General features: G+C 42.6%; 1 protein-coding gene across 5 annotated transcripts in view; it reads right to left on the reverse strand.

The window, feature by feature from the left end:
- The window catches only part of SLC12A3 (solute carrier family 12 member 3), a 757,364-nt gene that overhangs the window by 48,362 nt on the left and 684,627 nt on the right, over positions 1-24,375 (reverse strand). For 4 of the 5 annotated variants that reach the window (XM_033941365.1, XM_033941363.1, XM_033941366.1 and 1 more), the window contains one exon: positions 13,744-13,830. The exons of the other annotated variant lie outside the window; for it this stretch is intronic. In XM_033941365.1, the coding sequence (XP_033797256.1) occupies positions 13,744-13,830 (87 nt within the window). The remainder of the gene's footprint in view (positions 1-13,743; positions 13,831-24,375) is intronic. 5 annotated transcript variants of the gene reach the window in all.

Below are 24,375 nucleotides of genomic sequence, written 5' to 3' on the forward strand. Positions count from 1 at the left end.
AGAGGTAACTGTATTACCAACAGGTCTATCGGGTTAAAAAAAAAATTAAAAATCCTCCACCGCCACTGCAAGCCCTCCCCAACGACTCGCCGACAATCACACGGGGCTCTCTCTCCCGACAATTGCCACACACTCCCCTAAAACTTCCCCCCACACGAATATGATAGGAGGGATACCCACTACCTCCTGCCATTGCCCCCCCCCCGCGTGAACTGATATGGCAGGAGGGATGCCCACTCCCTCCTGCCATCAGGCCCCTCAGGTCGGGTCTCCCCCTCAACGGGTTTGGGTCCCCCCCCCATTGCCCTCCCCCTCCCTTTAAGTCTGGAGCAGGAGGGACATGGATCCACTCCTTCCAGCTGCCTGAATCAATCAGGGCCTTAGGCCCCACCCCAGTGCACCATATGATACATGGGGAGGGGCCTAAGGCCCTGATTGGTTTAGGCAGCTGGAAGGAGTGGATCTGCATCCCTCCAGCTCTTCAAATTTGAAGTAAGGGGAGGGGAGGCGGTGGTGGTTTACTTGCCAGTGGGGAAGAGTGGGCATCTCTCCTGCTGCGGGGGTGGGGGTGGTAGATGATGGTGGCGAGGAGGTGATTTACTTGCCAGCGGGGGAGAATGGGCATCTCTCCCGCTGCATGGGGGTGGAAGACGGTGGCGGTGGCAGGGGGTTTACTTGCTAGCGGGGGAGAGTGGGCATCTCTCCCACTGTGGGAGGATGGGGGGTGGAAGACAGCAGCAGGGGGCAGTTTACTTGCCAGAGGGGGAGAGTGAGCATCTCTTCCACTGCAGGGGGAGGGTCAGGTCAGGTCGCAGCAGGGATTTGTGCAGCTATCGCCGCCATTCCTGTTTGCTGCCGCTCCTGCAGGAAAGGGATATTGTGATGCAGCAGAGAAACACAGGGGTTTGGTTTCTATCAATCTCTGACACTCACCGGCACGTCTAGACCAGTCGCTTTTTCTAGTCGCTGAAAGTCGATGCCGCTTTTTAAAAATGGCTCAGCATTTTTTAAGAATCCACCAGAGGGTTCATTTCAATGTTGAGGAGCCCATCTGCATGTCAGTGTCGGAGACTGAACATAAGAACATAAGCAATGCCTTTGCTGGGTCAGACCTGAGGTCCATCGTGCCCAGCAGTTCGCTCACGCGGTGGCCCAAACAGGTCCAGGACCTGTGCAGTAATCCTCTATCTATACCCCTCTATCCCCTTTTCCTGCAGGAAATTGTACAATCCTTTCTTGAACCCCAGTACCGTACTCTGCCTTATTACGCTCTCTGGAAGCGTATTCCAGGTGTCCACCACACGTTGGGTAAAGAAGAACTTCCTAGCATTCGTTTTGAATCTGTCCCCTTTCAACTTTTCTGAATGCCCTCTTGTTCTTTTATTATTCGAAAGTTTGAAGAATCTGTCCCTCTCTACTCTCTGTATGCCCTTCATGATCTTATAAGTCTCTATCATATCCCCTCTAAGTCTCCTCTTCTCAAGGGAAAAGAGACCCAGTTTCTCCAATCTCTCAGCGTATGAAAGGTTTTCCATCCCCTTTATCAGACGCGTCGCTCTCCTCTGAACCCTCTTGAGTAACGCCGTGTCTTTCTTAAGGTACGGCGACCAATATTGGATACAGTAATCCAGATGCCGATGTACCATCGCCCGATACAATGGCAGGATAACTTCTTTTGTTCTGGTTGTAATGCCCTTCTTGATTATGCCTAGCATTCTGTTTGCCTTCTTAGCAGCCGCTGCCACTGTGCCGTCTGCTTCATTGTCATGTCCACTATTACCCCCAAGTCCCTTTCTTGGGTACTCTCATTTATTAACATCCCTCCCATCGTATAGTTGTACCTCGGGTTTCTGTTTCCCACATGTAATACTTTACATTTTTCAACGTTGTACTTCTTCTGCCATCTCGTCGCCCATTCCCCTAGTTTGTTGAAGTCCCTTTGCAATTTTTCGCAGTCCTCTTTAGTCCGAGCTCCACTAAATAGTTTGGTGTCATCCGCAAATTTTATTATCTCACACCAGGAGATCACGTGATGCACTGAGCCAAGGCAGAAGCAGGCTGCCTGAGCTTCCGGGCCCCGAGTCCTGAAGCGCCCTGTTATTAGCCTTTGGAGGTGAGCCGGGAGACAGCGCTTTGCAGCGCTTGCTGTGCACAATATATGGACAGATTTCTGTCCTCTCCTGCGTCGCCGATGTCCACCCGCACTCAAAAAAAGGATCGGGACCGACCGCAGCATGGCGCTGACAAAATGGCGCCGTAACCTCCACAGCCGCGATTCAGCAAATAGCGCCGGAGGCGCTGACGGCCCTTACTCAAGCAGTAACAGTGGCAATGCAGCCCAGCATAGAAAAACTTTCTGAACAGCTCCAAAAGCTTGAAAATCTACTTATGGAGACTACTAGCCGCACCACAGCGCTGGAGACTCGGGTTTCCAGCGTCGAGGATACACAGCAAGCACATGACACCACGTTACAGGAACTGCAGGCTCTGACTCAAAAACAAGCAGAAAGACTGGATGATCTTGAAAATAGATCCAGAAGATCTAACTTACATTTTTTGGGGATTCTGGAAACAGTACACGGTCCTAAGCTCCTGCAGGTGCTGTTGGCCTGGCTGACCAGTTCCTTTCCCTTGAAGGAGGGCCTGGGGCCTATTCGACTGGAGAGAGCACACCGGCTAGGCCGAGAACAAGCAAGAGAGGCAAGGCCTCGCATGGTAATATGCAAACAAGGACTAAGGAAAATATCATCAAAATAGAACTGAAACTCTTTAGCTCTCAGATGCCTGCATTGGCTTAATCATTGTCTGTGAGCCAACATTAGCAGACCAGTTGGTATCTTTCATTGAGCATTGAAGAGTATTTATAATTTGATTTCAATATTTATAAATTTTAAATATGCAAGTAAAATTTCAAGCCTCTTAATTAAAGCGCTTTGAAAATTCAAAAACCGGCACTTAGCTTTTTAATAATGTCGCCGGAATAATCCGTTAGTAATCACCCAACGGGCCCCGTTTCACCCAAGATAGGGCTTCATCAGGGGTCGGATTACTGATCTATAAAGCATAAAAGCAATAGTTTAGTATACAGCATCTATCTTAACGATAACTCAAACTAAAGTTAAAAAACTGTCGGGTACTTACCGAGCAACTAATGCTCGTTCTTTTGATCTGTAAAAATGGCGATTGCATTGAAACCACGCCACGCATGCGCTTTATATCTCAAGCTCTATTGCGCAAGTGTGGAACTTTAAATTCTAATTTATAATTTATAACTTATCAAAAAAGTTTTTCCCAAAATGGAAATATATAGATGTAACAACATCAAAGCCTGACTCTCTTCAAAGGACATGTTTCTCTTTAAAAAAGCTGAAAATTGGAAAATTAAAAGAAGGAATTCCATTCTATCGTGGAATTTAACCCATGAGGTTTTAAAGTCTCAAGACGGAAAATCCATCTAGATTCCCTCTGTAAAAGTTTTCTTTTTCTGTCTCCACCTCTTGGGTTCACCTCTTCTTTATCGATACAGAAGAATCGAAGTTCAGAAAAATTATGTGATTTTAAATTGCAATGTTCTACTAAGGGGGCATTCAATTTCTGACATTTTTAGTCCTTGTTTGCATTTTACTTACCTAGGAGAGGACTGGTTTTCCATTTGTGATTTAGTGTATTTCACTCGCATGGTAATAGCCAAACTTTTAAACTATAACCATAAAGTGGAAATCTTGCGCAAATATAAACAACTTCGGGAGACTTTAGCATTTGAAGAGTCTGAGGTGTGCATTTTCCAGGACTACTCTGTGGCCCTAACGGAGCGCAGGAAGCAATTCTACCCACTTTGCTCCTCTTTGGCTGAAAAAAAAATACGCTTTCTCTTTTTGTATCCGGCCACTTTGAAAATTTACCATCAGGGACGCTGGCAGGTATTTGAGGCCACGGCTGAGGCGGCCCTTTATGTGAACACTCAGGTGTTGCCCCAGTTGGACCTTACATGAAAGAGCACATGGTGTGCTTCCTTGTTTGTCACATGCTCTTGTGTGCCTGTGGCATTGTGGATGCACCGGGATCTCCTGGTTTGGGGGAAGCCTGGATCTCAGATAATATGGCTGTTACTTGCTATTCTGGTTTAAGTTTGTTTACAATTTTGTGTTTTTTCCTGTTCTAGTTCAGAAATTGATATACTGTATATTTGAGCTCATCCTAACGTTCATTTGCTCTGCAGACTGCTCTTATGACTATTGTATTTATTGTATGGGAACTCGGGGCCCGGAGTGGCATTGTTTTGTGATCTTTCACACCTATGGGACCACCTAGGGCGAACCTGAGGCTGTGACCACAACCATGCAATTGGGGAGAAGGTTGGGAAGGGAGGGGGGGTTTGGGGTTCTAGGGGGGGAGTCCTTGGCCTATGTGGTTGCTGCTGGTATTCTTTCGATTATTGGGAAGGGTGGGATCAGACCCTGCTGCGAGACTCCTGCACCTGACATTTACCATGGTACTGGTGCTGCTCGGGCAGGTCCTGAGCGTCATGTGGCTGCCCTGGGTATGGCTGGGAACCCGGGGTGGATTTTTTCCGCACTTAGCATTTTATATGTTTGTACTAGCCCCTTTTGTACCTGCTGGCTAACACTTTGAGAATAGTATCCTGGAATGTTTCGGGCATTACCTCTCCCATAAAACGAACAAAAATTTTAACACAGCTCAAACGACATAAGGTCAACATAGCCTGTCTGCAAGAAACCCGACTTATAGACTTGGAATATCAGAAATTGAGGAGGTCCTGGGTAGCCGCAACGCATGCAGCATCTTCAACTCATAAGCGGGCAGGGGTGGCGATACTGATTAGTAAGACATTGCCTTACACTACGAAAGTAGTAGCCTCGGACCCACAGGGCCGCTACCTCTTGCTGCAGTTGTCAGTAGGTACATATTCCTTTTACTTGATGAATATATATGCACCTAATACCTATGACCATTCCTTCTTTGAGGGTCTCACTGCCATGCTTCTTGGGCGGATTACTGATCCGGTATACATTGCAGGGGATTTCAATCAGATGTTTGACCCGATTTGTGATGGTTCTCAGCCGGGACCTGGTGCGAGTATATCTCATACCAGAGGCCTGCCCTATCTTTGCGCCACTTTAGATCTGGTGGACCCGTGGAGAATTCTCCATACCACTGAACGGGATTACACACACCGCTCCAGAGCACATAACACACAATCTAGGATAGATTACATCCTTACCACACGCAGAGCATTTCTAAATGTAGATGCAGTGGTAATAGGCCCGGCAGTGATTTCAGATCACGCGATGATCTGGCTAGATGTGAATGTGGGCTTCGGTTTACGCGGACCTGTACGTTGGCGCTTCCCTAGTTATCTATTTTCTGATGACCATTTCAAAACATACCTAACGACTAAATGGGGTGAATTCCTAGACTTTAATGGTCAGCATAGCAATGATCCGCCACTGTTTTGGAGCACGGCTAAGGTGGTGCTCAGAGGAGATTGTATAGCTTATGTAATAGCGCGTAATCGCCGTTTGTCCCGGGGAATACTGCGGTTGGAAAAAGAACTAGCAAGCGCTAAGTGTTAGTATACCCTGTTCCTGACCCGCCACGTTAGGGAACACTTAGCTTCCATGGAAACGACCCTCAACTCCTATATACATGAGCGCACGGTGAGAATGCTCTTGTATCAAAAATTTCGCTACCATCGCTAGGGAAATCGGGCAGGGAAGTTATTAGCCCGCTTGACTTCCCAGGTGCGGGGTCACCGTTATGTTCTGGGATTGAAGGATAGTATGGGCCAATTTCACCACACTACTGAACACATTGTACAACTTTTTCAGTCCCACTTCGGGAAGATATATGGGCGCCGGGATTCGGGAGCTGAACCCCTTATTAAGGACTATTTCACGGATTCCGGTTTACAGCCGCTCTCTGACTCGGATGTTAGGTTTCTTAATGCACCCATCACCCCTAAAGAACTACATAAAGCTATCCACAGTCAACAAAACTTTTCGGCTCCAGGGCCGGATGGCTTTACGGCAGAATTTTATAAACTGCTCTCAGGGCAGCTTAGTCCTTTTTTGAGGGACTATTACTCCCAGGTAATCCAGGACGAACATTTCCCTGGAGAAGCGAATGAGGCTTTAATCACGTTGATATTGAAGCCTGGCAAAGACAGTTCTGCTCCCGAGTCCTATCGCCCAATTTCTTTACTGAATGTAGACATCAAAATTCTGTCCAAAATCTTAGCTGATAGATTAGCGACCCTTCTCCCCGATGTGATTGCATCCACACAAGTCAGCTTTGTACAGGGTAGACAAGCAGTACATAACGTACGTAAAGCATTGATAGCCTTAGCGCACACGCAACTCCATCACACTCCTATGCTTCTACTCAGCTTGGATGCGGCACAGGCGTTCGACCAGGTCGATTGGACGTACCTCTTTGAAGTGTTAAATTGTATGGGGATATCTGGCTGGTTTGCCTCGGCATTACGCACTTTATATTCCATTCCAACAGCAAGACTACTTGTCAATGACATTATTACTGACCCAATACCTATTGAGAGGGGAACTCGACAGGGCTGTCCCCTGTCATCCCTCTTATTTCTATTGTACCTCGAACCCTTTCTTCGCACAGTGTCTCAGGACCCCGACATAGTGGGTGTGGATTTCGGGATTCATTCACTCAAAGTGTTGGCCTTTGCAGATGACATATTATTTTTGCTAACTGACCCCGCTCACTCTGTTCGATATTTATTGCAAGCGCTTGACGAATTCAAATTTTATTCAGGATTTACGTTGAACTACCAGAAATCTATGGCCCTAGCTAGCCCCATGACACTACAACAGACATGGAGCGGTCACTTCCCATTTACGTGGGCTCAGACTTCAATTCGCTATTTGGGGGTACAGATCCCCCGAGACCTTACGACCCTGTACACCAGCAATATCACCCCATTGCTTCAAGACACCTCACAACATCTACAGAATTGGTCCACTTTTCCCTTATCGGTGGCGGGCCGGGTAGCCCTTTTTAATATGGTGCTCTTTCCCAAATGGTTATATCGCTTTCAGGTTTTACCTCTGCTGCTGTCCCATGCCCATAACATTCGTTTAACGAAAGAGCTACAGCGTTTTCTATGGGGTGGTAAGCGACCATGTATGCCCTTGCTACGGATGTGTCTGCCCAGGGATAGGGGGGGGCTATGGTTTATTAAATGTACGTTGGTATGCTATGGCTTGTCAGATGAGACATATTAATGATTGGTTTAGAGGAACATCTGATTTTTCTGCTACACCACTGGAGTTATCTTTGCTGGCTCCGTTCCATGTGAGCTATTTTCTACATGTGGCGGATCCGAGGATGCGTCCTTTGGTGTCTCTCTACCCTATTTTTACACCGGCCAGAAGGACATGGAGATGGGTCTGTAAAACAGCCGAATTGTCTTCTAGGGTGTCTTTATATTTGCCTATACTGGGAAATGTAGCTTTCCAGCTGGGCATGCAAAATGCCACCTTTCTTAGGTGGCAAGCACAAGGTCTACAATATCTTTTTCACCTGTTTTCGAAGGAGGGGAGCCTGGTCACATTTGCCGAGCTGCAACGAACTTTTGACCTACAGGCTAATGATCTCTTCGCCTATTACCAGATCTGTCACTATGTTCAGTCCCTCCCAGTGTCTGCAGGAAGGCACTTTCGGAACTCTTCAGCTTTTCAGCACAACAGAGGATTCCTCTACGATTTCATATTGTGGGGATCCGGGATTGCCAACCAAGTACGAATCTGAATATATTAACGACAGCGTGGGCTGAGGACTTGCATTGCCAGTTGACTGCTCAACAGTTACAACGGATCCTGAAGAACATTCAGAAGGTGTCACCCAATATTACTCACTGGGAAATGCAATTGAAAATTGTTCTTAGACTTTACATTCCACCGGAACGTGCAGCCCGGATGTCACATTCTTGCCCGAAATGCAATCAGGCTCACGCATCTTTGAGTCACATGTTTTTGGCCTGCCCCGCAATCCAACAGTTTTGGAGACATCTGGGCCTATATACCACATCGCTTTGGGGACGGCGATGGCTTCCGCAACCGAGGGCGTTATTTGGATTTTATAATATAGCCTCGCCCAAACCCAGGGGAATGTCAGCATTTATCTCCAGAGCCCTTTTGATGGGAAAAAAAGCCATCCTCACCAACTGGCTCTCCCGTGATCCCCCGTCATATGCACAATGGAGATCCCTAATGATAGTGCACGCAACACTGGAGAGACGCATGGTGGGAGACTTGACTCTTGGCCCGGGTCGCAAATTTTGTCAGGTGTGGGAGCACTTCTGGCAGGACCTCACACCGCGTGCTCGCAGTAGACTTTTGAATCTTTAAGATTTTATTCCCACTCTCAGCTGTTGGACTGGCCATGGATTCTTGGGGAGGGGGGGATGGGAGGGGAACTGATTATATTGTTGAAAATGTTATTTCCTGAATGGTACTACTGTTTGTATTTGCTTCTTACTGCTGGAATAATAAAAATCATTTAAACATATCTCACACTTCATCCCTGTTTCTAGATCATTTATGAATATATTAAACTAGGGTGCTAGAATATATGTCTGTCTGTCTTTCTTTCTTTCTTTCTGTGTCTCTTCCTGCCCCTGTCTCTCTCTTCCTTTCTTTCTGTCTTTCTCTTTCCCACTGTCTGTCCTTCTTTCTTTCTGGTTCTCTCTCTGGCACCCTGTCTGTCTGTCTTTCTTTCTTTCTGTCTCTCTCCCTGCCCACTGTCTTTCTGTGTGTCTGTCTTTCGTTCTAATGCGCTGCTTACCTGCCTGTCTTTCTGTCTCTCCATGGCCCCCTTCTGTCTCCCCTCACCCAAAGCAAACCAAGATTGCTCCCAGGCCCCCTTTCCCTCTCCGTCCCCTCCACTTCCCTGTGCAGCAGCAGCAGCATTTCCCTCCCACCCTTCCCTGTGCAGTAGCAGCATTTCCCCCCCCCCACACTGCCCTGTGCAGCAGCAGCATTTCCCACCCTTCCCTGTGCAGAAGCAGCATTCCCCACCCACACACACTTCCCTGTGCAGCAGCAGCATTTCCCACCCTTCCTTGTGCAGCAGCAGCAATGCATTTCCTGGCCTTCCCTGTGCAGAAGCAGCATTCCCCCCCACACACTTCCCTATGCTGCAGTAGCATTTCTCAGTCTTCCCTGTACAGAAGCAGCATTCCCCCCCACCCCCCATACACACTTCCCTGTGCAGCAGCAGTATTTCCCAGTCTTTCCTGTGCAGCAGCAGCATTTCCCAGGCCTTCCCTGTGCAGAAGCAGCATTTCCCCCCCACACTGCCCTGTGCAGCAGCAGCATTTCCCACCCTTCCCTGTGCAGAAGCAGCATTTCCCCCCCACACACACACACTTCCCTGTGCAGCAGCAGCATTTCCCACCCTTCCTTGTGCAGCAGCAGCAATGCATTTCCCGGCCTTCCCTGTGCAGAAGCAGCATCCCCCCTACACACACACACACTTCCCTATGCTGTAGTAGCATTTCTCAGTCTTCCCTGTACAGAAGCAGCATTCCCCCCCACCCCCCATACACACTTCCCTGTGCAGCAGCAGTATTTCCCGCCCTTCCCTGTGCAGCAGCAGCATTTCCAACCCCCATACACACACTTCCCAGTGCAGCAGCAGCATTTCCCAGCCTTCCCTGTGCAGTATCAACATTTCCCCCCACACACACTGCCCTGTGCAGCATCAGCATTTCCCCCACACACACACACTTCCCTGTGCAGCAGCAGCACTTCTCACCCTTCCTTGTGCAGCAGCAGCATTTCCCGGCCTTCCCTGTGCAGAAGCAGCATTCCCACCTCCCACCCCCCCACACACACACTTCCCTATGCTGCAGTAGCATTTCTCAGTCTTCCCTGTACAGAAGCAGCATTCCCCCACCCCCCACACACACTTCCCTGTGCAGCAGCAGTGTTTCCCAGCCTTTCCTGTGCAGCAGCAGCATTTCCCGGCATTCCCTGTGCAGCAGCAGCATTTCCCGCGCTTCCTTCCCAGCCGCCGCGTTTAAATTCAGATAAAAGCACTGCACCGTGCTACCGCTGGCTTCAGCGTCTTCTATCCACTGCGGCCAACCCTAGCGGAAACAGGAAATAGTCAGAGAGGGCGGGCCGCAGTGGACAGAAGACGGCGAGGCCAGCAGTAGCGCGGTGCAGCGCTTTTCTCTGAATTTTAAATGCGGGTGAGCCGGAAGAAGGAGGAGGCTTTAAAGTACAGTAGCTGGTTTTGGCGGTGAGTGAGGGTGGTTGGGGGAGTCGCTGGCTGTGCTGTGTCTCTCTGTGTTCGAATTCGGCAGGAGGGATACAGCACTTGTCAGTGGCCACCAAGGTTGGCAATCGGGGGGGAGGGGGGCGAGGACGCAGCTCAGGAGACTGGGAAAGTGTTGGCGGGCAGCGGCGGCGGTGGCGGCTGGGGCCTCCTCCTGCAGGCGCTCATGTCTCAGGGGTCTGGCAGGGAGAGAGCTTGCCTGCGCTTCCTCCCAGCAGAAGTTGGTGAGTGAGGGCGGGAGGAGGGGAGTGGCCAGAATGTTCCCTGCCGCCGGGTTCAAAAATGGAACACGGCCATGGATCACACACCACAGCGGCAGGGAACACGCTGTTTTAACAGCGCATGCGCCGGTAACCTTTTATTATATAGGATAGCAGCGGCCCGAGCGCCGAGCCCTGCGGGACCCCACTCGTGACCCTCCTCCAGTCCGAGTAGTGGCCCTTCACTCCTACCCTCTGTTTCCTACCCGCCAACCAGTTTCTGATCCATCTATGTACGTCTCCTTCCACCCCATGGTTCTTCAGTTTCCGGAGTAGGCGTTCATGGGGCACCTTGTCTAGAATCCTCACTAAAGAGGGAGATAATCCTTTTTGATAATCTGTTGCTAAACTGCATACAAGCTAAACTGATGGAAAACAGTTTAGCGATGGCATTAAAGTTGTGAGAATCTGCTCCAGAGAGAGGAAAAGTGGGGGCGAGGTTTGAGAGGGAAAAGAGGTGTGTGGTGTGAGGAAAGGCTACAAAATAAACCCACCAGAAGTTTGGAAAAAAAATGCCTGATTGGGCAGGAAAAGCGAATCAAATTGAAAAAAATCGATTCAATAAGCCAAATCGAATCAAATCGAAAAAATTTCCCTGAATCGGGCAGCACTAGTTTCTACCACATCCCAAAGTGCTAAATGCTCCGATGCTGCTATGAACATCGGAACATTTAGTGTCTCAGGCCACAGTAGAAAGGGTTTTACTGATTAATCTCTTCATAGACCACCATCCAGATTTATTTGCTTATGACATTTACAGTATCAAAACAACTATCTTCAGTACATTTGATTTTTTTTCAATTCTCATAGGGCAGTGTTTCTCAAATCATTTCTGGAGTACCCCTTTGCCAGTCAGGCTTTCAGAATATCCACAATAGGCTAGATTCACAAAACTCACCTATCCGATCCGTGTCCGAGTCTTCACAGGTGACCAATTCATACACCTTTTCATGCAAATGAATGCAGTCGGAGGCATGCCCCATAGCGACTGCACGAATTGCTGCAGAGCGATCCAGGCGCATGCGCAAACCTTCTTCTTTGCATGTAGATGGTCTGCACATGCGCTTGCTGTCCGTGGTATAAACGGTTTGCGAAAAAAAAAATCAGGATCCTGGACTGTTGCTTTGACTTTTACTCGGGAGCCCATGGTTTTAACCCTTGGGTTTAAAGCGGGGCTGCACTATGGAATGTTCTATTCTGTTCCAGTCTGTTCCGGTTTGGGTCTCCCCCCCATTGCCCTCCCCCTCCCCCTCCCTTTAAGTCTGGAGCAGGAAGGACATGGATCCACTCCTTCTAGCTGCCTGAATCAATCAGGGCCTTAGGCCCCACCCCAGTGCATCATGTGACGCATGTGGAGGGGCCTAAGGCCCCGATTGGTTCAGGCAGCTGGAAGGAGTGATTCTGCGTCACTCTGGCTCTTCAAATTTGAGGTAAGGGGGAGGGAGGCGGTGGGGGGGGGTGTTTTACTTTCCAGTGGGGAAGAGTGGGCATCTCTCCCGCTGCGGGGGTGGGGGTGGTAGATGATTGTTCTGGAACAGAACAGAACACGCCGTAGTGCAGCCCCGCTTTAAACCACGGGCTTGCACTGCAGGGAAGGGCGGCAGAGAGCAGGAGAGTCGGGGCAGGAGAGTCGGGGCGGCAGAGAGCAGGAGATGTGTTTAAAATGTTTTGGCCCAGATTATTGTTGGTTTTATTTATTTGATTTTGGAATTTCATAGCTGCAGGGCTGCAGAGAGCAGGGCACTTTTGCACCAAGGGAGATTTTTAATCTCAGGGCTGCAGGGCTGGGATTTCAGGGCGGCAGAGAGCAGAACAGTCGGAAAGGACGTGAGCGACTGGTCCTCAGCAGTCGCTTCTTTTTTGATTGGCCAGCCTAGTCAGTGTTCCTTCTTCTCTTTAGTGCAGTGTTCTTCAACTGCCGGCACTTGCATCGGGTCCGAGACAGTGTTCATCAACTGCCTGTCTGTGGTGCAAACGATGAGGTGTTATCATCAGGCCGGCTCCCTCTTCCACACTGCCACAGTGCACAAAGCCACAGGTAGCAGCTTCTATGTGCATTCTGCGCCTGACCCGGAAGCCTTCTCTCTGATGTCGCATCAGAGGGAAGGCTTCCAGATGAGGCACAGGACACACGAGGAGCCGCTACCCGCGGCTTTGTGCGGAACACAGTCAGTGAGGAACACAGAGCTACCCGCGTCAGTGAGGAACACAGAGCTGGCCCGAAGATAACACCGGAGTCGGCATAAACGGCCAGGCAGGAGCAGGCCAGAAGGTAAGGCACAGCATGGAGGGAGGGTGACAACAAAGGTAGGGGGAATGATTTTATTTTTGAATTTAGTGATTGAATTGTGTCAATTTTGAAAATTTACATCTGCTGTCTGTATTTTGCACTGTTCAGGAAGAAATGTATTTGTTTATTTTTCTCTGGGGTTGTACTGCATGCAGTCTTGCATCTTAGGGTTTGTTTATATATTAGTACTTTTAGTTTTTGGCCCTGTATTTGCATAGGGGTTATCTGTGTTCTGGTAGCAATGAATGTTGAGAAGCATACAGTGTGCTTTGTGTAGTTTAATTTTGTGGTTAACCATTATGTGTTGTTAATAAGATTATATTGTGTGTATATATGAAAAATAAATGGAAAAAAATAGTGTTACAATTAGTATTATTATGGGGGCAGGATCTGGCCCACAACTTAGCCCAGTATTCTTCAACCACCGGTCCGCAGACTGATGCCAGTCCAGAAAATGCTTTTATTTCCACTGGTCCATAGCTGTAAAAAGGTTGAAGAACACTGCTTTAGTGAATCGCTGCCTTCCTACTTTGCATGACATTTCCCCTCATTTGCATGTGCGGATCAGATCGGATTGGGTGTGGATTGGACTGGGAGGAAGGTTAGTGAATCGGGTTGGGGTCGCAAACTAGTCGGGACACGATCGGTAAGCTTAGTGAATCTAGCCCAATGAATATGCATGAATGAAATTTGCATATAATGGAGACACTGTATGCAGATCAAGTTTGTGCATATTCATTGTGGATATCCTGAAAACTTGACTGGCAAGGGGCATTCCAGGATTGAGTTGAGAAACATTGTCATAGGGTATCATAAGTAGACAGTGCAGTATGAATTTAAGATGTAAAATGAGAAGCTCTTTACTGTTCTGGGCGTGGTTTCTGGTTGATGTCAGGAAGAACAAGGACCTCGTGAAATCCCAGTCTGAATTTGTTGAGCAGAGAGATAATCCTTTAATACACAAAGGGAAAAGGAAATACATGAAATAAGACAATTATAGTTTCCTTTTTATTGCCACTTCATTATTTTTAATATTTTGACAAGTCAAAATATGAAAACCTCTCTCAGGAAGCTAGAAAACAAAACACATTTGGATTAATTTTTGAAGGAAGATAAATGTTAACTGATGCCAGTAAATACATAGGGGTTGATATTCAGCCCATGGTGGTTAGCAGCTTGTAAGCCGCTCATATCACAGCTGAACTAACTCCAAATATTCAATGCCTGGCCAAGTGTGTCTCCTGATGTTGAAAATCTAGATATATGCACTGACCTGGAAGTTAAGCAGGCACCTGGTGCATGAAGTTAGGGTAATCTTTTGGCTGTTCTAATTGTATGCACTTTAGCCGATTAGCAGACTGAATATTGTTGCTAACCTGCTAAGTTGTGGCTCCTCCTAAACTCCACCCCTGGTTAGAGAATGGTCAGTTAGTGGAAATGTTCAGTGGCACTAAGGAGCAAATTCTGTAAATGGCATCTTACCGCTGCCTAATTTAATTGTTTTAATTGGCACAGTAATCTGACTATGCCAATAAAAACCCAATTAAAAGGTCTTTACAAAAAATGGTACATTGTCCCGATGAAAGAGGTACCTAAGGGCAGCTAAGGTCAATGTAGGCATAGTTTAAATCGGAAGTGGCCTTATATGTCCTTAGGTGTTTCTCTAGACGCGATTCTCGTGGAAGGTAGGTGATGGAAATGTAGGCCTTTAAAACTCTGGCTTACATTTCCGGCACCTACCTTTCATGTAGACGTGATTCTACAAACACGCAGTTGAGTGATGGACATGCAATCAGCAACAATTATGTAGGTAGCCACCGATAATGGTGCCGTTTGTAGAATCCAGCCCTAATGTTAAAGTGTCACTGAATATTGGTGGCTGGCCAGTTCAGCAGGGTTTAACCAGGCAGGAGTCTCCTTTGAATAATAGGTCCACTGAGGGTAATTCTATATTTGGGTGCTACAAGTTAGATGTGTAAGTTCTGTACTCTTATGGAATAGGCTCACAACCTGAATATTCTTATATAATATAGCATAAATCGGTATCTATACCACCTACAAGTACATGTACAGTAGGGGCGTCCACTTACGTTTGTCAATAGCAGGTGTAAATATGTGCTATAGTGCTGCACTTAGGCACACACAAGTTACAGTATTCTATAAATTACGTTCTAATAGCATGTACAGGGCATGGGATTGTCCAACATTTTGCACATAAGACTTGTAATCCTGGGACAGACCAAGATCCATTAAGCCCAGTATCCTGTTTCCAATGGTGGTCAATCCAGGTCCCAAATACCTATCTAGATCCCAAATAGTAGAACAGATTTTATACTGCTTATCCCCATCTCAATAATGGCTTATGGACTTCTCTTTTAGGAAATTATTCAAACCTTTTTTAAACCCTGCAAAACTAACTGATTTTACCATATTCTCTGGCAATGAATTCCAGAGTTTAATTATATGTATGAAGAAATATTTTCTCCGGTTTGTTTTAAATCTGCTACTTAGTAGCTTCATCACATGCTCCCTATTCCTAGTATTTTTAGAAAGAGTAAGCAAGCAATTCACATCTATCCTTTCCACTCCACTCAGTATATTATAAACCTCTATCATATCACCCCTGAGCTGATTCTTCTCTAAGCTGAATAGCCCCAGCTGCTTTAGCCTTTCCTCATTTAGCTGCTTTAGCCTTTCCTCATCCCTTTTATCATTTTAATCACCATTCTCTGTATCTTTTCTAATTCTGCTATATCTTTTTTGAGATATGGCGACCAGACTTGCCCACAGTATATGAGTTGCGAACATACCATAGAGCAGTGGTTCCAAACCCTGTCCTGGAGGACCACCAGCCAGTCAGGTTTTCAGGATAGCCCTAATGAATATGCATGAAAGAGATTTGTATGTAATGAAGATGATAGGAATGCAGATCTGCCCCATGTATATTCATTAGGGCTATCCCGAAAACCTGACTGGCTAGTGGTCCTCCAGGACAGGGTTGGGGGATCACTGCCATAGAGCAATACAAGAGCATTATAACATTTTTATCCAGGGGTCTGTGCTGGAGCCGCTGCTTTTTAACATATTTATCACTGCTGTAGAGATGGGAAAAACTAGTGAGATAATTATATTTGATGATGACACAAAGTTGTTCAGAGTTGTTAAATCACAAGATGATTCAAAGCAATAAATGGCACAGCCCCCAATTACCTAAACAACCGCCTGTACCAAAACGCCACCACTAGGCAAAGAAGAACTAAGACCCCTTTTACCTACCCCCCACTCAAAGGCACCCAGCGCAAGAAGATATTTGACAGTCTGCTGGCGACGCATGCAGCAAAACTGGACCACACTATCTCCAACCTGCTGATAACAACAAACGACTACAAATATTTTCGCAAAGAAATCAAAACCCACCTATTCAAAAAATTTATACAGATGGCTTAACCCCAACCAGACCCCCCTCAACGCAACTCTCCCCTCCTCCCCCCTTCACCAGTTCCCTTCTCTTTAGCCTCAAGCATATCAACTGCTTCCCTAACGGTATATATACTGGATCTGCACTATTTCCTATTTGTACAGCATCTTGTAGCTCTTGAAATATACAGCTCCATTATTCTTGTAACTTCTCCTGGAAATGACCAGAATTCTCTTTGTAATTATCCTGGAAATGTCCAGTTGTCTCTTTTGTAATCCGCCCAGAACTGCAAGGTTGAGGCGGAATAGAAATCAGTAATGTAATGTAATTGTATAAAATTGCAAGAGGACTTTGTGAGATTAGTAGACTGGGCATCAAAATGGCAGATGTGAGCAAGTGCAAAACGATGCATGTGAGAAAAATGAACCCAAACAATAGCTACGTGATGCTAGGTTCTACGTTAGGAGTCACTGCCCAGGAAAAGGATCTATGTGTCATCGTTGAGGATAAGTTGAAACTCTCAGCTCAATGTGCAGCAGCAGCTAAGAAAACAAATAGAATGTTAGGAATTATTAGGAAAGGAATGGAAAACAACTACAGTACTCCTCTGAAATTCACGGGGGTTCTGTTTCAGGGGCACCCACAAATTTTTAAAAACTGCAAATGCGATTTAGGAGCAGATCGGAGGCAGGAGAGGGCAACTGGGGTGGTGGCAGGTGCTGAAAATCGGGTGCGGGATCATTCTTAGTATTTTCCTACCGCCTCTTCTGGGAACTAAAGTCAGGCTACACCATTCAAGAGCTGTTTTGACACGCCAGATAGCGTGACTTTAGTTCCCGGAAGAGGCAGTTGGAAAATACCGCGAAAGACTGAGTCCGTGATTCACGAATTAATGCTGTATATACCCTTCTCCATTAAGAATATTGAGCATTTAAACCTCTCTCTGTTTTCTGTCTTTCAACCAGTTCTTAATCCATAATAGGACATAACTTTCTATCTAATGACTTTCTAATTATCTCAGAAGTCTTTCATGAGGTACTTTGATATTGTGTATTTGGATTTTCTTTTTTTTTTTTTTTTGTATTCTTTATTCATTTTCAAGATTACATAAAGTGTTATAATATATTCACTCACATAAATAATAAATACATCACTTAGAATTATTCATTGATACATCTCATAAATTCTTATCCCCATCCCTATCCCATTCCACCCACCCATATATTTTATTATCATATAAAACATGTGATATTAAAATACCCCCCCCTGCATCTTAAAATAATAATTAATATAAGGGAATCAGTTTTACTTTAATCCTTACAATATTTCGTTAATGGTTTCCATATATCCTGAAACCTTTTAAGATAGCCCCGTTGTACTGCCATAAACCTTTCCATTTTATAAATATGGCATAAAGAGTTCCACCAGAAATTGTAGTTTAATCTCTTCCAATCTTTCCAGTTAAATGTGATTTGTTGAATGGCAACTCCAGTCATTATTAGTAATAATTTGTTGTTATTTGCCGAAATCTGACTTTTGGTTCTCATTTCCATACCAAATATTACAGTATCATAAGTCAATGCCACTGGGTTTTCTAATAAATTATTAATTTGGTCCCAAATTGATTTCCAAAAATTCATAATGTATGGGCAATGAAACAATATATGATCTAAAGTTCCTACTTCTAAATGACAATGCCAGCATCTATTAGACAAAGAACTATCTAGTTTTTGTAATCTAACAGGGGTCCATAACGTTCTATGCAACAGAAAAAACCAAGTTTGTTTCATAGATGCTGAAACCGTACATTTCATCCTCCAAGACCAAATTCGTGGCCATTGAGATGCAGTAATTTCATGCTTAATCTCAATGCTCCAAATATCTCTTAAACCAGTTTTTAATTTCTTCTTAGTAAATCCATTTAATAATTTATACCACTGGGAGGCCTGGTGACCCAGGAAGTCTGTCTGAAAACAAAGGAATTCCATACTATAATGATTATTAAGATTTTTCCAGTCAGGGAACCCCGCCTGAATGGCATGCTTCAGTTGCATCCATCTAAAATTTTCTGATTTATTCAGTCCAAATTTATGTTGCAACTGTGAAAATTCAAGCATAGTACCATTAGAAATGATATCATCTAATATACGTATTCCTGCTATCATCCAATGCTTCCAGAGTAGTCTCTCTCCTCCAATTTGAATCCTGGAGTTTACCCATATAGATTGATTTGTAGATTTGTAAATTGGAATAGTTGTTAAATTGCTTATATATCTTAGAGTTTTCCATGTATCTGCTAGTATTTTATTATCTTTACTATAACTAGGCATTTTGATACTGAGAACATGTGACAATCGAATTGGAGACATGAGTTGCCATTCTATATATAACCAATCTGGGAGTTTTTCCATGAGTTCTGGGAGGATCCAATACATACCATGATGCAAAATATAGGCTTGATGGTACCTATAAAAGTTTGGAAAATTTACCCCTCCCTCAGAAATTGATCTTTGTAAAGATACCAAAGCTATTCTAGGAGTTTTCCCCAGCCAAATAAATTTTAATAGAATGCTATTTAACTTTTTATAAAAGGACCCTTGAAAAAATACAGTTAGCATGCCCAACTGATAACAAACTACAGGCAAAATCATCATCTTAATAGTTTGAACTCTCCCCCACCATGAAAGGTGTAAAGGATTCCATTGCTCACACATTTCCGTGACCTTTTGCAATAATAATTTTTCATTTATTTTTATTGTTTCTTCCAATGTGTTTTTAATAAAAATGCCTAAATATTTTATTCCATCTTCCTTCCAGAGAAAAGGAAATGAATCGAATAAGCCTTTTGTACAATGTACATTGAGTGGAAGAACTTCTGATTTGGACCAATTTATCTTATATCCTGAATATTTCCCAAAATTCTCAATTAACTTAAGTAAGCAAGGAATGGTTGTCTCAGGATTTCTCAAATAGAGCAATATATCATCTGCATAAGCTGAAATCTTATATTCTCGATCTTTATGCGGAATACCTTCTATCTCCTCTGTCTGTTGAATAGTTAATAATAAGGGTTCCAATACAATATCAAAAAGCAGAGGAGATAAAGGACAGCCTTGTTTAACTCCCCTTTGCAATTTGAAAACTTCTGAAAAATTATTATTAATATATAATTTAGCAACAGGAGAACTATACAAAGTTTGAACCATTTGAACGAATCCTGATCCAATTCCAAACCATTCCATCACTTGATACATAAAGGTCCTTTCAACACGATCAAAAGCTTTCTCTGCATCAAGAGATACAGAGAAAACTGGATCTTTTAAGGTTTTGGACAAAGTCAACATATGTAATGCCATTCTAGTGTTGTTAGAAGAATGTCTTTGAGCAATGAATCCTGTTTGGTGTATTCCAATAATAAAAGGGAGAGCTTTAGCTAAACGAATAGCCAAAATCTTAGCCAATATTTTTCCATCAATATTAATTAAAGAAATAGGCCTGTAATTGGAAACCAGTGTGGGATCTTTATTTGGCTTTGGTAAAACAATAGTTAACGATTCAGCCATGGTACCCATAATATATCCTTTAGTAAGTTGAGTCTGATATAAATTTAATAAATATGGTAATATGGTAATTTGAAATGATTTATAAAACTCTATAGTAAAACCATCTCCACCTGGAGCGGATCCAACTCTAAGGGACTTCAATGCTGTTTGCAATTCGTTTATTAATATTGGCTTTTCTAAATTTTCTTTTATATGCTCAGGAATTTTCGGTCCCTTAATTGATTTTAAAAATTTTTTACCATCTTTTTCTTTATCCAAATAAGATTCAGAAGAATACAGGTTTTTGTAAAAATTTAAAAATTGTTTTATAATCGGTCCATTTTGAGAATAAATATTTCCTTTTTCATCTTTTATCATTGCTATTTTTGTTTTCCTTTTTTTAGCTTTTAGATAATTTGCCAATATTCTTCCCGCCTTATTTGAATTTCCATAATACAATGCTTGTTGAGAAAATAAATCTTTCCTAATTAACTTAGAAGAATATTCATTATATTTCCCTTTAGCTTTCAAGAGGTCTTGTAATGTAGAATATTCCCATTTTTTAATTAATTTAGATTCCAGTAATTTTATATCTTTTTCCAAATTATTAAATTGTTCTTTAATTTTTTTTTTTATATATGCCGAAAAGGAAATAATTTGACCTCTAATGGTTGCTTTAAAAGCATCCCATAATATTTCTATTGAAATATCCTTTGTATTGTTAGTTTGAAAATAATCTTTGATTTTCACTTGTAATTCCTCAATAAAATTTGGTTCAACAAGCAAGGCATTATCAAATCTCCATATAGGTCTATTGTCTTCTTTATCAACTATCTTAATTTTAATCCACACTCCACCATGATCAGATAAAATAATTGGATCTATGGAGGCTTGTGTTACTAGTTGAACTAATGAATTTGAAACCAATATATAATCTATCCTTGAAAAAGATTTATGAACATGGGAAAAAAATGAAAATTCCCGGTCATTAAAATGAAATATTCGCCATATATCTTTCAAATCACAATTTGTTACTAAATTATCTAATCCTAATGATTTCATATTTTTACTAGGTTTTTTGTCCATAATTGGATCTATAACAGCATTAAAATCCCCAGCCACCACTAAGTTTGAAGTAGCCAGTGGTAATAATATTTGTTGCAGAGTTTTAAAAAATTCAATTTGGTTCGTATTAGGTGTGTATATATTGAACAGTGTCATGGTAGTATTTCCCATTTTCATGTCTATATGTAACCATCTTCCTAAGGGATCAGCTGAAATAAATTTGAAATTTGCAGTACATCTCTTGCTTACCAAAATTGCAACTCCTGCTTTTTTATTTACAGCTGGTGCATAAAAACAATGTTTTATCCATGTATCTTTTAATTTTTTAGATTCTATAGCTGATAAGTGTGTCTCTTGAATATAGCAGATATCTATATTTTGTTGTTTCAGATATAAAAGGGTTTTCTTTCTTTTGATAGGATGGTTCAATCCATTAACATTAAGCGATAATATTTTAAGCTCCATTGTTAGAATTATTAATAACAAATATGAACTTCAATAAATTATGCAATGTATATTTTATTTGTAAAAATTTAATTTCCCTTAATTTATTATAAGATATATTTCTTTTCTCCCTTAATTTCTTACAGATTATATTAATAAAATCCCCGAAACCCATCCCTACACCCTCCCTTATCCCACCCCTTCTTAGAATGCGATAACTTGAAGTCAAACTATCAGACTAGCCCTCTTCCCCCTCCCAAGCAATTCATTTCATTATTTCCCCTATATTCTATAAGTTGAAACATTTTAAATACTTAAATTCCTGTTTTTCCTCTTTACATATCTCCCAATTCAGTGTTGTAAACCTCATATCCATTTTAATATATATATACTTTTTTTTTTTGTATTTATTTATATATTTTTATTTTTATTTTATTTTATTATTTCCCACTATATTAAATATTCTGACGAAATTCTCTATTTCATACATCTTATCCATATGAAGAAATTTAATATACATTTTTCATTTATATTATGAATATATTACCGAAACAATTTAATCTGAATATACGATTTTACTTTTTGTTTCATAAGGGAAACATCAATCTTTCCAATTTAAACACCCATTCATATTCTCAATTGTACATATTCCATTCATTCCATTCAAACCTTGTAATCATTCTTTCCTTTCATCTTTACTAAATAAATATCACTATTTTTCCCATTTGCATCCACATACCATTTTTTTTTGAATAAGTGACGGATGTATAAGATCTGTCCTGTATCTAGTCTAATCAGGCAGCACATAGAAAAGAAACAATGGATTCTGATATTTTAGACACTTTAGTTCCACCTCCAAGGGTTTCAGTTCTTACATTCTTGTCTGTTCTTCTTAGATTATTGTCTTTACACCGTGTTTCATGTCTAGAATCATCAGCTCTTCCTGTATCCGGCTGTACTTTGTTATTCTTTGCTGTGTTGTTCAACAGATTCTAAAAGTTAAGTCTTAGTCCATATTATAAATGAAGCTGTCTCTTTCATTTTCACAGCCAGCTGTTCTCTCCTATCACCTCTGTTCTTCTTCTTTAGAATCACTTCAGAAAAATGTCCAGCCTTCCTTAAGGTTCTTGAGAATTCCCTTTCAAAATTCCATCACTCTTCATTCTGTTTCCTTGACGTCAGGTAAATGTGAATATTTGTTTACTTACTGCTATCACTATTCTTAAGTTCCAAAACAGTTGGTAGATCATTTTCAGGTGCCATTTTACATCCTTTTAAAGCATATAAAAATTATATTTTCCTATATTTTCTAGATATAAATATTTTATCTATTTAAAAGACTTTAAATAAATATTATTAAATATATATTTCATTCATCTTTCAGATACCAATATATTTTAACTCATAGGTAATTCAAGAGATGATATAAATTCTTTAAGTTTTGCTGGATCTTCAAATTGAAAAGATTTTTCTTTATATGTAATTCTCATAGATGCTGGGTAATATAATCCATATTTAGCACCTATTTCTTTCAATGGTTGTCTTAGGAGTAAAAATTGTTTCCTAACTTGTACAGTTTCTTTAGCAAAATCCTGAATAAAAGACAGTTTAGAATCTTTATATGTGAGATTTTTCATCTCCTTTGCAGCTTGTAGGATATCTAAAACATGCTGAAATTTTCTTACCCTGAATATAACAGTTCTTGGTTTCTCTTTTTCTTGATGTTTCTTCTTGCCAATCCTGTGTGCCTTTTCTATTTCTATTATTCCTTTTGTTTTTATTGGGAGAATTTTTGGAATAACCTCTTCTAGGAAAGAGATCATATTTTTTCCTTCAACATCTTCTCTTAATCCAATAATTCTTAAATTTTGGTTTCTCGATCTGTTTTCCATATCAATTAATTTTTTTTTCATGTCCATTAATATGGTATGATCTTCTTTGTAATTTTGCTGTAAATTTTCAATCTTTTCCATTTTATTTTCTATCTTGTCCATTCTGTTGTTTAATATGTCAAATTTATTATTTATAATATTAATCTCCTGTTTCACTTCCGTTATATTAATGTTTATTTTCCTTAGTTCTTCTAGTACTTCAATAAAGTCCAAAGCATCCATTGGCAGAGGAACCTCACTTGACTGAGAGTCTTCTTTCATTCTTTTTGTCTTCCCAGTTGACTTAGAAGGAACTTCATGGATCTTTTGCTTAGTTGAAATCATTTTCAGGAATTTAATTTTAAATCAGAAGAAAAATTATTATTCAAATTCAACTGAAAAATGCTCTTAGAGAGGAGCTCAGCCGTTAGCCAGCCATCTGCTTGTCCTCCAAGTTCCGGAATCGTGTATTTGGATTTTCAAATGGTGTTTGACAAACGGCTCACCTTTATCCACATGTTCATTCACCCCTTCACAGAAATGCAGTAGATTGGTGTTCTTTCATTAATTATGTCTGCATCTACAACTATCTTAGAAAACTCTAACTCTGTATTAGAGAATGAGACGGTGACTATTACTGCAGCTAGCTGCAGGTAGCTGTGGGTAATTCACCGGAACAGGGAGGAAAAAACTGATTGCTGCGGGTACGGGAACAAGGCCTTCACCGCCCCATGGAGCCTTGTCCCCGCAGTTAAGAATCTTGTGTGTGTTGCCTCACTTCTCACCCCTCACGGTCAGCATCCCTCACGATCGTGCGGTCCAGCAGCCCCCTCCTTACTCTCTAACCCCCTAACTACCTCCATGAAGAGATCCCACATGCCAATCCCATCTTTTCTTAAAATCTGGCACGCTGCTTACCTCAATTACCTGTTGTGGAAGATTATTCCAGCGATCAACCACCCTTTCGGTGAAGAAATATTTTCTGGTGTTGCCATGAAATTTCCCACCCCTGATTTTCAATGGATGCCCTCTTGTTGCCATGGGTCCTTTAAGGAAAAAGAGACCCTCTCCCACCTCGATACGGCCTGTGACATATTTGAACGTCTCGATCATGTCTCCCCTCTCTCTGCGTTCTTCGAGTGAGTACAGCTGCAAC

This window comes from Geotrypetes seraphini, chromosome 4 (genome assembly GCF_902459505.1).
Source record: "Geotrypetes seraphini chromosome 4, aGeoSer1.1, whole genome shotgun sequence".
NCBI classification, from domain to species: domain Eukaryota; kingdom Metazoa; phylum Chordata; class Amphibia; order Gymnophiona; family Dermophiidae; genus Geotrypetes; species Geotrypetes seraphini.